The sequence below is a fragment of the Schistocerca cancellata genome, chromosome 7 (genome assembly GCF_023864275.1).
Source record: "Schistocerca cancellata isolate TAMUIC-IGC-003103 chromosome 7, iqSchCanc2.1, whole genome shotgun sequence".
Lineage (NCBI taxonomy): Eukaryota > Metazoa > Arthropoda > Insecta > Orthoptera > Acrididae > Schistocerca > Schistocerca cancellata.
This window is the reverse complement of record NC_064632.1, coordinates 583627136-583644264: the sequence shown is the minus strand read 5'-3', so window position 1 is coordinate 583644264 and position 17129 is coordinate 583627136. Positions and strand designations below refer to the sequence as shown.

The 17129-nt window shown below is 37.4% G+C and overlaps 1 protein-coding gene across 6 annotated transcripts in view; it reads right to left on the bottom strand.

Annotated features, from left to right (window-relative positions):
- The window catches only part of LOC126091973 (protein mothers against dpp), a 99465-nt gene extending 85696 nt beyond the window's left edge, over positions 1–13769 (bottom strand). For 2 of the 6 annotated variants that reach the window (XM_049907326.1, XM_049907328.1), the window contains exons 1-3: positions 13319–13369; positions 8420–8718; positions 5215–5386 (exon numbers count right to left, since the gene is read on the bottom strand). In XM_049907326.1, the coding sequence (XP_049763283.1) occupies positions 5215–5386; positions 8420–8718; positions 13319–13358 (511 nt within the window). In that variant the 5' untranslated portion in view covers positions 13359–13369. The other 4 variants (XM_049907327.1, XM_049907329.1, XM_049907330.1 and 1 more) reach the window with 4 other exon arrangements.
- Between the last annotated feature and the right edge of the window lie 3360 nt (positions 13770–17129).

Here is a 17129-nt window from a genome sequence, read left to right as displayed (position 1 = left end):
TTAGCCCAGTTTAAGTAAAAATGTCTGTTAGATTTCAGTTCTGACAGCATTTGGTCACAACAGTCACGATTAGGTGTTTTGTGTATGATTAATTTATTAAAAGTGCATAACTATCTTTCATTCTGACAGTGTATTAATTCTGTAAATATTAGCAGTTCCAGTTTACTGTAATGTAGCCACATATTTTGACAGTCTCCTAACAAATAATCAAGGAAGTGAGTATTACATTCACATTTTTATGATTTTTATGTTATAATTCCTGACTTGTTCCACACCCACAAGAATCACCTCATTTTTGGATCCTTGATTTTAATTCACTTGGTTACCCATGGGGTCCGAATAATTTTTTAGGAAAGTAATTTTGAAATACTGACACAAATACATTATCGAATAAATTCAATTTTTAGCATCTCTTTCTACTTATATCTCATCCCATACCATCCCTTTTAGTTCACTCTTAAAACACAGTATTCTTTTGTCATTAATAAGTCTCATGGCTTTGTATGGACTCACCGCAAGGTTGTAAGGTACATATTGTTTATTTCCAATGCATCATGATCAGATGGTCCATTAGCAATTCGGTACACATTAATTGTTTCTGCCTGAACATTATCTATAAAAATGTTATGAATCAGTGTCCTACTATTCTGCTGCACTAGTTGGAAAATTGACTACCAAAATTAGACTGAAACACACAAATAATAATTAATAATTCTAGTTCACATTTCCTGTAACTTTTAAGGACTCTACAGAAATGAAATCTCCACAAAGTACTCACTTTTCCTTCTTTCCTGACAGGCAGCTCAATAGAATCTAGATTTTCCATAAATAGCTGTACGTTTCCTGGAAGGGACTGGTAGACTGTTACAGTGATCTGAGACGTATTCTGCAGTAACAACTCACAACAACTTGGTTCTAGGTTCTGATCAACATAACATTTATTTACTTCAATATTTCTGACTTTGTGTCCCACTTTTACACTTGTTGCAACCCCTACTTTTTCCAAGTTAACTCCACACAAAAATAGCGTAAGTCTATAATGCCTGATATTTCACTTCTCCTTCCCTGTCATTAGATGGTGTTCAGAAAGGTGCAGAACATAAATCACTTCTAAGGTTTCAATGAACCAAATTAATTTTGGAATTTTAATTTTCTGGAAACTGCTACATGTATTATGCCTTGTACTGCTCTAATTTCTTTCAGTACTCTCTGCCTGTAAACCGACTCTTAACCGAAAAAAATGTTCCCCTATAAATGTTCCCCTGTGATTACTGGACTCACAGGGATTTTTGCCTTGTGTACTTGTGCCCCCTTCCCCTTACACTTTCTGCAAGGTGCTCAGCCAATCTTTCCTCCCCCTCCAATTTAGTTACAGGCCATTGTTAGTGCATCCCCATCTCTCAATTGCAGCAACTGGCACGGCACAAATACAAAACTCTGTTTCAGTCAAAAGCATCTCGCTCTTTGTTCACAAAGCTAATGGCTGTGTTAACCTTGGGTTGGTCATGTTGCTGCAAAACCTTGACAAATCCCACACAAATGTATGCTGTTGCTGCTACTATTTCCTCCATGTCAACTTTCAAGCCATATTCTAAGTTCTAGGCAGGCTCTTACAACTATAAGTACCTTATCCTCGCCATCCAAATCTCTGGACAAGGCCCCTGTGTTCTCTGTCACCTGCCTAAGCTTGGTACTAGGTTTCGGGATGTTTGTGACCTGGTATTCTGCACTCAGCTATTCCTGTAGCAATTGGCTTACACCCCTCCCACAACTCTTCCTAGTAGCAAGATGCTTTTCTTTTTATGTGAATTTTCTACTGACTTAGTCTTAAAGTTGTTTCTATGAGTCTTTTGCACTTTACAAGGGACATTTGAAAAGTCCATGCAAAGTCCGAGAGATGGCACCACCAGCGCATATCAAGGTCATGTTTAGTTAGTAGCATCTTTGGAAAGAACGTAAAGCAAGTTTCAGCCATACTGGTCTATTTCTTTGTGTTTGGCATTCGTGTGAATCAAGGAAGTCAAGTGATTGTCAAAAAATGGAGGAAGAAGAATTTAATGTGGTGATTAAACATTACTTTATGAAAGGCAAAAAGCCTCAGGAGACTAAAGAGAAGAGTGATAAACATTATGGTGACTCTCCATCTTCGATCAGAACAGTTTATAAGTGGTTTCAAAATTTTCGGAGTGGCCATATGGGCACAAGTGATGCTGAATATTCTGGGCGCCCTGTGGAGGATACAACTCCAGTAATCATTTACAAAATCCATGATATGGTGATGGATGACAAAACATTTGGACATGAGAAAGCTATCCGCAAGATTGGTTCCACGATTGATCACGCTTGACCAAAAACTGAATCGTGTGAAGTATTGCAAGGATGGTTTGCAGCTGTTCAGGAAGAATCCGTATGACTTTAAGTGTCATTTCGTCACTGTGGATGAAACCTGCATACATTACTATACTCTTGAGACCAAACAACAATCTAAACAATGGATTACCATGGGAGAATCTGCACCAAAAAAAGGCGAAGACCAGTCCTTGGTCGGAAGGTTATGGCGACTGTCTTTTAGAATTCACAAGGCATAATCCTCATCTTGTTTCACATACTCCCCTATTCTACAGACTTGCCTCCCTCGGACAACTATTTGTTCCCCAATTTGAAGAAATGGCTGGTGGGACAAAGATTTTATTCAAACGAGGAGGTGATTGCAGAAACTAATAGCTATTTTGCAGACTTGGGACAATTCCTATTATTCATAAGGGATCAACAAATTAGAACAGCATTGTCAAACTGACTGTTGATCAAAATTTGAAATACAATGTCAGAGGTTTTCTCTTTCTGTCTATTACCTGTCACCTTCCCCCAGCTGCCACTGTCTCATTCTCCCTTCAACCTATCTAATTCAAAATATGCCATTTCTAATTCTATCTGGAGGGCACAAATCTTTCATCTCAGTTTCATGATTTTCTTTTCTCATCTACATAGTCTACAGTTCCATGGAAGAGCCCCATATGACACTTTTTTAACTTCCCACTGCCTTCTCCCCAATGAAACACCAACCCAAAGTCCTGACACATTTTTGATGTAGAATTATGATCGGAGTTCATTGAAAATAGGTAATATCAGACACGAAGTGAATGAAAACTATAAAAGCATGATATTTTGTAACAACACACTTAAACTGATGCTATCAGGAAATTATTTAAAGCACTGTAAAGTAGCCAAGATAACACGTAACAATTATACGGTGAACAGAAGTTAACACTAGGTTGTAAACACACCACTAATTTTCATTTACTATAGCTTTTAAGGCACAGAAGATGCAGAATGAATAATAACTCTAAAAAAAAATTTAAAAAAAAAAACACAAAGTTTATAACAGCAGTATTACACAGACACAGTCTGGAAATTAGGAAGAACACTGCACTGTATTCAAAACAACTCTTAAAGCTACACCAGTGCTGTTGCTTACATCCAAGCACTTCAGAGCGTCCTTCACAATAGCTGCCTACTGCCACTTCCTCATGACTCAGTACCAACTAGAACTGGGGTAAGGGAATCATCACATTCTCCACCAGGATTTTGACTATCTCTCTGTGTGTCCTCGAATGGGGAATATCCTACCCACTATCCTTCCCACCTCTTCCACAGTGGTATTTAGCTACATAAGAAACCTACACAATGTCCTTGTCCATCCCAACTCCGCCTTTGTTCCCAACCCCTTGCCTCATGGCTCATATCTCTGCAACAGATGCAAGGTCTGTCCAATACATCCTCCAACCATGAACTACTCCAGTAGGTCCCATCCCATCAAAGGAAGAGTTGCCTGTCAAAGCAGTCATATGTTCTACAAACTACACTGCAACCACGGTGTTCCTTTCTATGTGGGAAAGACAACTAACAAGCTGTCTTCCACAGGAATGCCCACACCGAACTGTGACCAAGAGACAGCTGGACCACACAATTGCTTCAGTTGCTGAATGTGCTGTCCAACAAGATGTGCTTCACATCAGTGACAGCTTCACAGCCTGTGCCATCTGAATCCTTCCTACAAACATCAGATTTCCTGAATTGTGTAAGTGGGGAAGCTCTCCACAACCTATCATTGGTTCCAGTAACACCCCCCCCCCCCACCCCCCCGCCTACAGCCTCAACCTTCACTAGTCCCTGTTCTCACCCTACCAATCCCCTTCCCATTCCCACATTCCCACTCCAGCAATGCAACCACATTCTATTCCATCAACGCACCTAATGTCTTTCCCCTTCTCTAGATCCTCCCCCCCCCCTCCCCGTCCCCGTCCCAAGCACGGCCCACCCTGTCGCCATCACATCCCTGCATGCTCCACAAGCAGCGCAATCTCTTCCATCACCAGTACCCTGTTATCCTCCCCACTCCCTATCCCTTGCCACCTCCTTTGCCTGCACCACCCACCACAGATCACTGCACATCAGCCGCAGGCACAGTCCATAGTTGGACCCCAGCACCAGGAAACAGCAGCTATGTGCATGCGAGTTGCGCACACATAAATGTTTGTGTACAGGTTCATTTTTTACGATTCACTTTACTGAGTGATACTGTAATAGTCAAATCAAAACATACTAGTTCTCCAGTGAGATAAGAAGTCAAGGTACTTTCCTTTCTTTCTTTCTGCATTTCCTTTTTCCAGTCAAACTGTAAATAGTCTGAACAGTACTCAGTAACAAAATGGTAAGAAAACCAGCTAATTTCTATTATTGCTGTTGCACCGACTGAATATTAGCTTTAGATAATCATCAACCTTCTACTTGGTTATGACAAAACTCATTCATATTTAACACATTATTGTCAACATTATTTCATGCAGATGTCAGAGCTATCCCAAACTGTCAAAAATGCCTGTATTGAGTACCTACAATTCAGAAATAAGGAACTACTTTTGGCTGTTCTTGGTAATACTACATAAATTTCTTGTTGGTACAAGTTGGTGCTCACTGACATTACATGCAGACTGAGAAAGCACACTTGAAATAATATTGTATATAGTGGATCTGTATGAACAGGTTGAGACTAATCAATGACAGTTTACATAATGCCTAAAGACACTATTCACAACACATTAACTGAATATTTTTAAATAGATACATGCTACGATATCAGCAAATGTTTTAACTTATGAACATGTACACATCATATAAAGAGCACACAACATCAGAAACAAATGAAATAATTACCTGGGCTTTCAACTCGCTTATAATGATACGGATTTATGCAGACTTCCTTCTGTTTAGCTGAGAAAGGAAATCTGCAATTTTCCATCGGTTTTAGCTCATGGTGAGATTGGAGGTCTGGCCACCTCCACACACGACAGTAAATAACATGGGGCAAGCCTTTCCTATGTGATACCTGAATACATACAAAACACAATATGTCAGTTGGAAATAAAATACTTAGGATTTAAGCACAGAATAAGAACAAGCCTTATTTTTTCCAAACAAATTTGTAAGCATATAATAAAAGTAGGTTTCTGAGATAAATGGTCCCCCATTCAGAAATAAAGTTTACTTTAATAATAATAATAATAATAATAATAAAGCTGTTTTCAACTCAAATGTTGTCTTGGCAAGGCCAGTGTACTTCTTACTAGAGATAGTATGCCATTGTTTTTCTCCGACCTCTGAAACAACTGTAGGGAGACCTATAGTTTAACATGGACTTTGACCCATCATAAGTATACCTTATGATGGTAGAAAGTTTGGGAACTGGTGATGAAAAGAATGTGTCACTCGGAACATAATTCAAAGCAAGTGAAATGGTGTGCACACTAAGTGTTTCTGTTGTCACAACACAAAGACTTGAGTATTCCATCTTGCCATTTCATATTACTATTTCCTTTCAAATTCATCTTAGTAATAAGGAATAGTTACACAGCTATTAAGCTTCAACACTGGATAGGAATCTCTCATAGTGGCAGTATCTTTATACATACGTGTTTCATCAACCAATACTGCCACTGTTTTTCGCACTTAAATTTATTTTAAAGGGACTGAATTACATAATTAGCCTTAAACAACAATCAAAAACATAGGTGTGAGGCTTTTTCTTGGCATTTCCAGTAATATGAAAGTGATGTGTGTTATGCAGTGTGTAAGAATGGTTACCCAATCTGACCAAATTTATCTGTCATGAAGGAAGTTTATATCTGCAAGATAATATACATAATTTATATCTAACACCTTCAAAGACAGAAAAGGCAAACATTTGATTGTTTATGTTGGGTTCTGGAACAACAAACCAGGTGATGGCAGCACCTCAGAGTTAAATTGGTGGTAACGTACCCCACACCCCTTAAAATAAACTTCTAATTCTGCTAATTTTAAATGCTATTGTAATATCCACTCTTTCATAGCAAATGAAATGTACAGTTTATGGGTGTTATATCATCCACTAGTATCTACGAGAGGTGATTTCTTAGTTTTCACTGATGTCACACATCTTGCCTACTTGTAATCTTCGAGGAAACAACAAAGTGTTAAAGCTGTTCAACAGATGTTCTGGGAGGGTTCTTTGAGACAAAGTACAAATTGAAGAGTGATTTTAGTGTGTCCAATTCGGAAACAATATAAGGTAATATTTTCTCTTTTTGAGCTTTGTTGCAGTGTTCAAGCATTCATTGGTGATGTCTCTGACCATAAATAGTTAACTTGCAGAGTGTGTAGTATTTTGTAACTCTTCTTCCCATTTCTTCAGGTTTTGGTATTTCATTTGGCTGTAAGTAATTTTTAGGGGTTTTCAGTTCTAGTGTTGTCATTTCCATTGCTCCTTTGGCTAGTTTGTCTGACAGTTCACTCCCTGGAAGGTAAATCTGACTTGCATCCAAATAACGACAACTGATTTATCTGTATTGTGAAGGGATTATTACAGCTGATTGTGAAAGGCAGAGATCAGAGGTTGTCTTGGATAACATTAAACTATTGTTTGTAATGCACAGACAACTTGCTACATATGAGGAAATTGCTATACAAATCATGCTGTGTCTTAAGATAAAGCTGTCATCAACACTCCTGTGGTGCCCAAGACATCAGGCACCAATGGCATCCCGCCCAACTTCTAAGTTATTTGGGTTGCCAAAAACTGCACACCTATGAAACAGATGCCACAGGAACTCTCAACTATGAAACTCTGCAGCCCAGCCAGTAGGTGATGACAACAGTGTTCTGGCCAGGCCACCAGATGGCGTGCATGGCAATTGTAGAAGTCATGGAAGTACTGCAGTGTCAAAAATAGGCCCACATAGATCTTAACCACAAGGCAGCTATTTAGGCCAGCATGTGAGCTAAGAAGAGCAGTTCAATTGAAGCAAACAACCGACCTAAAGATCTCCACTACACTAGGCTCTGGGGTCCGCCACCATCTTCCGGGACAGCACACCACCTCCCCTGTCTGGACCTGAAGTGTAATCAGTGACGTAGTTGGTGGGGCTTGGTATAATTTCTACTGTTTGTCTTCTTCACAGACAATTAGTGTCAAAACTTTACTTTGTGCATCTACCCTTGCCAGAATTCAAAATTATTCAAAACTGTTTGACTGTCTATGCTGCTTCTGTGAAGTACTACTGTAAGATATTTTGAAAGTGTTTCATTTCTGCGACTTAAGCTAGTGTGTTGACTTCTTTCTTTCTTCTTCTTTTTTTCCTCTCTTCCAAATCCAGGAACTCAGGAACTTGCTTCATGCTAAACTTAAATTTTCGCCATATATTGAGGAACTTAATTACTTGCTTCTGGGATTCAGGAACTTTTAACTTTGTTTGTCATTGAAAAACTACTGTTTGTCCACTTGTCCAAGAATTTTACTTAATTTCAGAGTTAAAGGAATTTTACCTCCATAGCACACTGAGGATTTTGTTACCATTGTGTTAGAAAAATAAACTTGTGCTACTGTGACTATCTGACTTTTTAGTGGATATTTCTGTGGAAGCTGATATATCAAACCCTAAGGTTAGTTTGAACATAAAAGTGCTTTACTAGGTGTGCTTCTACTGGAGGTGGCTGTTGTCTCCTTGGAATCTCTGAACTAATTAATCCAGCCAGTTCCAAGATGACCTATGGCAGGTATCAGCAACCTACAGCATGGGGGCCTAATCCAACCTGCGGCTTCTTTTTCTATGGCCCATGACCTAAGAATGTATTATTTTAGATTTCTAAATTCTTAAAAAATTTGAAGCAAGATAAAACTGAATGGAACATGAAAATTACGTGAAAGTTTAAAATCATTATCTGTGAAGCTGTAGAGTAACAACCCTAATTTTTTGATACATATTACAATTGACTGGTAACATACTCTAATGGTCAACATGGAACCCCATGGTTACACTTACCCCACTTCACCCTACTACAAATAAATTGTTCACTGTTAACTGTATGACATACTAAAACTTACTTGTAGTCTTCCATCTAAACTACGAGGTATAGTAACACAGTCACTGGCTTGGCCTGGTGAACTTAGAGCTCTTTCAAGCTCCTCAATGGCTCCTTTCTTTTTTTTTAGTTTCTTCACTAAAGAATCAACTGCTTTCTCTGCCCACTTTTCTTCTTCATCTCCTTGCTTCCAGCCGAGAAGTTTCTTCACAGCAGGACTGGTAAATGAGAATAAGCTATTCAATGATGAAATTGGGCCACCAGCTCCTGATGACTCTGCTTCATCAGTATCCATTTCAATTCCAATTAAATCTATTTCCTCTGAAACAAAAAAGGGGAATATTTTATAAGAATATTTATGTCGGGATCTCAATTGTCACTTAAACTGAGAGGTACCCTTTTAGAACTTGTTCCATCTTTCCTCTCTCTTTTTTTGCTCTATTAATTGCTAACACTGGTTGACCATTCAACGAAATTGTACCTTACACAACAACGAATCATTAATTACAAATTACTGAAACAAAAGGGAACTCTACAGATTTGTTACTAGACAGTTAAAAGAGGGGCTGAACTGTATACTGCAAGAATGCTAACAACAATACAAGACACTATGCTAGACATTTTCCCCCCTTTACACAAATATCTTCTTTTCAAACAAAAACTGATGTCAATTAATTTATTATTTCACTAGATAATCTACAAATTTGAGTTTCTAAAACATTTCACAATCATATTCATGCAAAACATCAATGAACCTTCCACACTATACTTCTCTATTATATGTAGCATGTGCTCATTAAAAATATGTTAGAAAGCTATCATGTATGTTACTTACAATTTGTTGTGAAAAACTGAGTGGCAAAAGCAAAGACAGTAAAATGCCACCATGATGAAGGTGCTGAGAGAGAGAGAGAGAGAGAGAGAGAGAGAGAGAGAGAGAGAGGGGGGGGGGCACAGAGAGAGAGAGAGAGAGAGAGAGAGAGAGAGAGAGAGAGAGAGAGACATGTAGCCTTGTGTGCCAGATGTCATGCAGTATCATGAAAAGTAATAAAAAGTACTAAGTCTGCTTTGACTAAGAATATGAAGGTTTTCCAGGATGATGGAATAACAACAATATTATGAAAAGGATATAGAAACTACTCACCACATAATAGAAGCAGCACTGAGTTGTAGACTCAGGCCACAGCCACTGGAGATAGTGTGTGTGTGTGTGTGTGTGTGTGTGTGTGTGTGTGTGTGTGTTTCCTAAAGAAGGCCTTGCAGCCAAAAACTTTAATGTTAGCAGTCTTTTCTTTGTGCCCATCTGTGACTCAATACCTCCTGTATGTTATGAGTAGCACTATCCTTTCATAATATCATACAATGGAAAGTCCAGGATCGAATGTAACAATATTATGAAAAGGAAAGTTGCTGCTCACCATATAGCGGAGACACTCTACCTGCAGCTCGGCATCTCTGCAATATGGTGAGTAGCAAATTTCCTTTTCATAATATCTTAAAGTTATTTTATGTGAGTAAATGTTTAAATACATCCACTATATTTTTGGGCCAAAACTGCTCAGTATATCAGTTCTCATATCTAATTTCATTAGTTTATCACTTCTAACAACCATCTAAGCCTCTGTGTATGTCCAAGCTTCAAAAACAAGGGTTTACAACAACTGCTCACACTTCTAAACTTGACCTATTTTATTTTTTATTTATTTAGTTCATGTTCCAAAGACCCAGGCAACAAGTGAATTGCAAGGATATGGAACATGTCAACTTGTACAGGATTCACATGTAACTTACAACAATAAAAGATGCAATGCTAGTAAGATATCAACTAAAGAACAGAAAATTGTGTTTCACTGTGGAAAAATGAGTAATATATACAGGAAGCACAACAAATAAATAAATGAATACAAAAACCAAATTTTAACCTCTACGATACTGCGCAAAATAATGTGGGAGTCGTGAAAGTTCAAAGTTAATATGTGCTTAAGAAGACAAAAGATTAAAATTATGATATATGTGTATAAGTTTACTCTGTTCTTAAGTGTGAGATTTAAATGGATGAAATTTACATGATGCACCACAATCACATTTTAATTAGATATCCTTACATAAAATTAGTTAAAACACAAGTTTTAAAACAATTGTAAGTTCGCAGTGACATTCGTTTTGTCTCAGAAATATATCAATAGTATACAAATATTTCTATGCTTTTTACTATTTGAAATTTTCTTTGAACTTGATCCATTGCTTATGAAATCATTTAATATACGGTAGAGTTTAATATGGACTTCTTTTTGGACCACATTAAAATTTATTTGGATCAAGGTGCAGACTGTTTTTGGTTCTTGTGTTGTAATCATGATGTTTGCTGTCTTCGTAGAGAAAAAAGTTATTACAGACAAAAGTCAACATGTAAAAAAATATACTGTGATGTAATCGTAATAAACCCCACCTTTCAAAACAGGTAGGCCTATCAGGAAGGGTGCCTATAATGAACACCACTCATTATTCTAACACTTCTATTTAATTTTATTTTTGAGACATGTTGGTTCCCCCAGAATATAATACCATATGACATTAATGAATGAAATAGCCAAAGTAGAAAGCCTTAATGGCATCCACTTCTGCCACTGAGGCAACAACACAATCTTTAAAAAGAAAGTGGGCTGAGGAATTACATCTGATGTCTACATATGTACCCAAGAGTCCTGTGCTGCCAATTTTCTGTATTGGCTGATCTCTACACTTTCTGTTAATTTCTTCAAGGTTTCTTTGTGGTAAAACCTTACATAATGAGGGGAAACCTTTTGAAGAAAACAAATTTAAGATTTCAGTGAAAACTTTGTCTACAGTTTGTTCAAGATTATCATCTGACAATATGTTAATGAGGATTACAGTGTCATCTGCAAAAATGGTAAATTTATTATTTGTGTAGGAATGAAGTGGGGAGTCTATAATGAACATCAGAAATAGCAGTGAACCTAAAACAGAGCTTTGTGGCACTCCACACATTAAGGTGCCCTATTCAGATGAGCCATGTTTCCAGATGAGCCATTCGACATTATAATCTGCTTCAGCCCGTTCAATGTTGATGCCACAAACTGACAATGCCATATAAATCATAACATTATGACTTTTGCAAAAGATTTTACAGGTTTACACAATCAACAGCTTTCGAGGGACCACAAAAGTTATCTACTAGAGACATATTTTTGTTAATGGCCTGTAAAACTTGATGTTAAAAGAATATATAGTTTGCTGAGTAAAAATACCAGTGCAAAATCCAAATTGACTTTTGCTGAAGATATTAAGGAAGTTGAGACGATCAACAATCCTTCTGTACATGAGTTTTAATTTCTGCAACCATTTCAGATTTCTTTACAATACTGTCACCTTGTCTTATTTCTGTGTATGATATGTTCTGTTTTTCTGCCAATTTCCATGCTGATTACATTTAATTTATTTTCCTTTTTTTAGAATTCTCAATTTCAGATTTTAAGTGCACTCTATTAGCTTTATTTATTACCTTCTTTAAGGTGCCACAGTAAAGTTTGTAATGCTGCTGTTTCTTTGGGTCAATACAAGTTCTGAGAAAACTGTATAGAATCCCCTTTGTTCTACAGGATTTTTTTATTCCTGCATTGAGCCACATTTTTCTTGTCAGTGCCTACACTACTGTTTCTATCTTTTGGAGGTGAGGAGCAGGGGTAGCTTCAAAGAAACACTTAAAAACATAACAAAGAGTGTGATAAGTCCTGTTTCACTGAAAACTGGGCTCCGTCTCTCTCCTGCATGTTGTAGTCGACATTTTTAAGGGTCTCATCATTTATTGCCCAAAAAGATTTCCAAGAATGTGCACAACTTTGCACAGCTTGATGTCAATGAATGTAAGCAATTGACCATCATGTCAGAAAGGGTTATTAAAAAACTGGACACCCTAACAGTGTTGACTGTTGAATTTATATGACAACTATCAGGCGCCCTAATCAAAAAATCAACTATTATCATCAATAAAAAGACAACTATACGTCCTAAATCTACTTTATTACTGCTATCATTCAGATATCTTGCTGCACTTACAAATCCAATTTTGTAACTCTAATCAAGGAGGAGAAATGCCAGCTATCTTGAATCAGTAAAAGAACACTTCTCCACAGTGAATAATTTGGGCATATATTACAAGATTCGAGGTAAACAAACTTGGTGCACAGGGCCTTGAAAAATACTGAAATGAACAGTTATCAGACTTAAATGTTAAATTAGGAATTTAAGTAGTAGAAAGTGCTGAGGACTTACACTAGCTGTATAATCAACAGTGACACAAAGCTTGTGACTATCGTACTGTAAACATATCAACGTATTTACAAAGAGTTCAGTAGAAAGGGAAAAACTCTTATTCCTGTGTACTTTTTTGCTGTTATTTATCTCATTTGGATCCACATACAATTGAAAATTGATTCAGGGGATGAGGGCGCGCGCGAAATAGGATGAGCCTGTGGCGACGAATGTTTCTCATACACCTAAATATATTCCAATGAAATGAAACTTAAAAGAGGCCGAGCCTTCCTAGTCATATTTACACACCCGTGCCGTAACGTCTTAATCAGATCCCCCTGCCCCTTTTAAAGGCAGAGCGCAACGCGTTGGCTACACAAACAAAATGAATTAATGAATTTGGTACACAAGTTTTATCACATTTGCAGGCACGTTAGAATAGACAGGGAACAGTCTAAATGACAGATGTATATTCTAAAATTGCTATCTGCTATACCATTAGATAATTATATTCGACTAAGCATAGTAAACATGAAGCTATCAAACTGATAGCAACATCTTTCTTTTCCTTGAGCATAACCACATGAAAGCTGCGCTTCAATTACTCCCTACCAAACCCCGTAAGAATAAGATGAACAAAACTACTGACTGTTAAATACAAATTCCTCTTCGACTTCGTAAATATCCATCTTCAAATAGATGAAGCTTTATCTGGTATGATGTACTCACATTTCGTAGCTGTTTAAATCTTGTAGTTTCAATTTTTAAAAGAAATCACATATTCGAACACTTTATGTTACAATTGTTTACAAAGTTTACGAATTTGTTTCAAAATATCAGTGCTTCTATTTACTGGCGACTCAAAGTCGGAGACAGAACCAACCTGATGTATTCATCCGCCAATGATTAGACATGGCAAAAAAACAAAAACACACATGAAGAAAATTTTAGCTATTTCTCATAAAAGCGTTATTTCTTCTTCGTGAACGTTGTTGGTTCTTTGTTCAGTTGGTAAAAACTCCCGTGTGGTAGGCCACAGAATGCTGCAGCCTCTTCCGTTTTTGACAAACGTTCGATTTTAGGTCATTTTCACGTGACGTCATAGCTCTGTTCTGTGAAAACAGAGAACATGTTATACTTCTGTAATAGCAGTGTACCTTTGTCATCAACACTAAGTCATTAGTCGTTCCAACAAACAGATTCAGTTACTTTTCGGCTTTCGGTACGCACGTATGGAAAGAGAGCAAACGTGTGCGTTGCAGGACTAATAGAAAGCAAAAAATACCGAAAATCTCTTCGTATGACATAAAGTAGCTTACTGCTGGCAAGCAATGCTATCAGTACGTGTCAATGTGTACATAAACTTGTATTTAAAATCAGCAGTTGTGTTAAGTAATATAAAGTGCAGGGACAAAATTTAGTCAATTGTTCTTCAACTACGCGAAAAGAGACAACTTTATGTTTAAGCAGTCACATAGTGTGTAAAGCAGCTGAAAAACTTTTAGAGACAGAAGTGTGATAGAAAATACTTGGGACTTGCATCTTATAATTCTTGTTTACACAACCGCTGCAAGGACACGTCAGAAAGAATGACTAAGACGTAAGCCCCCAGATCGAAAACCGCCATCATGAGAGTACTTTTTAACACAGTGCCTACATACCCACACGTGCATAATACTTTACAAATGCATTTCTGATACTTTATAGTTCGTTAGATGTTCGGTTAAATTTGTAACCAATTAGACCGTGCTACTATGGTAATTCCATTATGCACAAAGAAAGCAGTTTTAGCAAGTTCTGTCAGTACAACAGAAACTGAAATGTATTACACATGTTACAATACATATTGCGTTTCTTTGTGGTTGAACGTGAAATATACATACTAGGCTCGTAGGTCACTTTTAAAATGAGTGCCCCATTCATCCTCCTGCAACACCACAATTTTTCCAATATTTAACTTTTTTATACTAAAACTCCATTAATCACCCAAGCAATTAATTGCAGTGGCATAAAATTCCTTTTATACTCAGTCTTATGTTAATTTGAAACGGTCTTCTTATTTTTGAAGTGTTTTAGGCTCTTGGATAAACAACATAAACCTAATACCAACATTACCACCATTAACCATTTGACATCTACTGTTGAATAAAAGCCTGCTCAAGGCTTTTCCATGCATCATGATCTAAAACTATAGCAAGAATTTTTATTGGCTATTGAGAATTTTACAATGAAATAGGCTCAGTCTTTGGAGTACAGTATTTACATAGTAATAAACTACTGTCAATTAACTATAGTACACACATTAAGGACAGCAATAATAAAACACACTATGGTACAGAAAAATTTCTAAGAGCTGATGTCAATAAGCTATACTATAACAAAGAAGGGCTGAGGTATAAACCCTGTGCATAACAGGTGGATAGAGTATACATGACATCATTATACAAGACATAACCACAGTACATTATAATACAATAAACTATAGTAAAATTTGTTAGATGGTAATTTCCTCCTTAGACATCTCAATTAATTCTTTAATATGGTAAAATGGGTGATCTGATAGCTAGTTGTACCACTTAATTTTAAAACGGTTTAGATCCATAGACCAAACATAAAATGATAATTCATTGAAAATGTTAAGTGGGTTCACTTTGTGAAAATTTGCATTTCTTACTAAACTGTTCCTTGGTATATCTAAATTAGCCTTATTGGGAGTCCTTTCTGTATACGTCACCACTGCAGGTTGTTCCCCCCCTTCCCCAGAAGGCGATTAACTCTGTTCAATTTTGTGCATTTAAGATATGACTTATAAATGTTCTTTCTCTGCTTTTACCCAATTTACAGTTATATGCAAAGTTCCAATCTTCACTACCTAGTCTGTCAATAAACACTCTTATGTACTCTTCCTTTTACGACCTTTCAATAAGGACGTTCTAAATTGTAAAAACATGATGAATGGGAACACCACTAAGCTGCAAAAGGAGTGGAAAAGGGAAGATGTGACAGAAGTTAGATATATGTTGAGGATGATAAACAGCAAGCTGCACAAGATGGTTGCCTTCATCCTAACATTCAGTTTACACATTCTTGTAGAGTACATAAAAGGCGGATCTATTTGGGTGAAGTAAGACCGTGCAACCAACATTTTGAGAGTGCTGCGAGATGTGGGTTTATGAAGTATTTTTAATATTTTGAAAGATAAATGGTGACTTGAAAGCAACCATAAAAAAGTTCCGTTTCCAACTCTGTTAAAAATGTACGTAATACTGACTTTTAAACCAGTTTTGTGAAAGGAAAACTCCCTAAGAGCTATGGGCGGGCAGGTGCGGAGGGGGGGGGGGGGGGGGGGAGGATGGAGGGAGGGTGGCAGTGGACCCCTGCCCCCTTGCCCCTGCATTTGGACATCCTTGGAATGAAGGTAAGGGTTTATATACCCTACCAAATGCAGAGCTATAAATGCCAAAGATACAGTCACACCACATTAGGATGTAACACATAGAAGATGCACACAAATCAGACTCATTGTTGTTGATGTTAACTTCTGTATAAAATGCTCTGGTGAGCACACTGCTTTGAGCCAGAACTGATTGGCCTTCTTAGAAGAAAAGGAAACTCAAGAAATTGAAGTGACAAAAAAATTTTTGTGCAGTGGCACAGACTTGTGTATGTATCATTCACAAAGTTAGGCACAAAAAGTACTTCAACCTTTCTCAAACATCCCGAAGCACTACAACAAAAGTCAAAATTCATGGCAAAAAAAAAGAAACTAGGTATGAAACCATCAAATAGGAGGAAATCAGTTTTAAACAGTGAAGATTTCTCCCTAAAGAAACTGGAAATATGTGTAGGTGAAGTGACAGGGTGTCCTGTTATTCGTCTCATATCCAACTTGTGTTGCCAAAAAAGAAGAGATAGAGCAAACAAAAATTGTTTTTGATTAATGACCTCTATACTGCAGTAGAATGTCAACAGTGTCAGAAAACATGGAGGAAGTAAAATTTCTAAGACAGAATAGGCCCTTGTGTCTATATATGTAGGAGACTCATTTCAACCATTGGTCAGTTTTGTGGTTAAAGGCTATGCCATACACACAAATTACTTACAGAATGATGGAAAAACTGGTAGGCTGACCTTGGAGAAGATCAGTTTGGGTTCCAAAGAAATGTACCAACATGTAAGACAATGATGGCCCTACAACTGAGAAGATAGGTGGAAGAAAAGCAAACTCATGTTTGGTTGGTTGGTTGGTTTGGGGAAGGAGACCAGACAGCGTGGTCATCGGTCTCATCGGATTAGGGAAGGATGGGGAAGGAAGTCGGCCGTGCCCTTTCAGAGGAACCATCGCGGCATTTTCCTGGAGTGATTTAGGGAAATCACAACTCATGTTTATGGCATTTGTTGATTTAGAGTCACACTTTTGACAATGCAGACTGGACTACACTCTTTGAAATTTTGAGAAT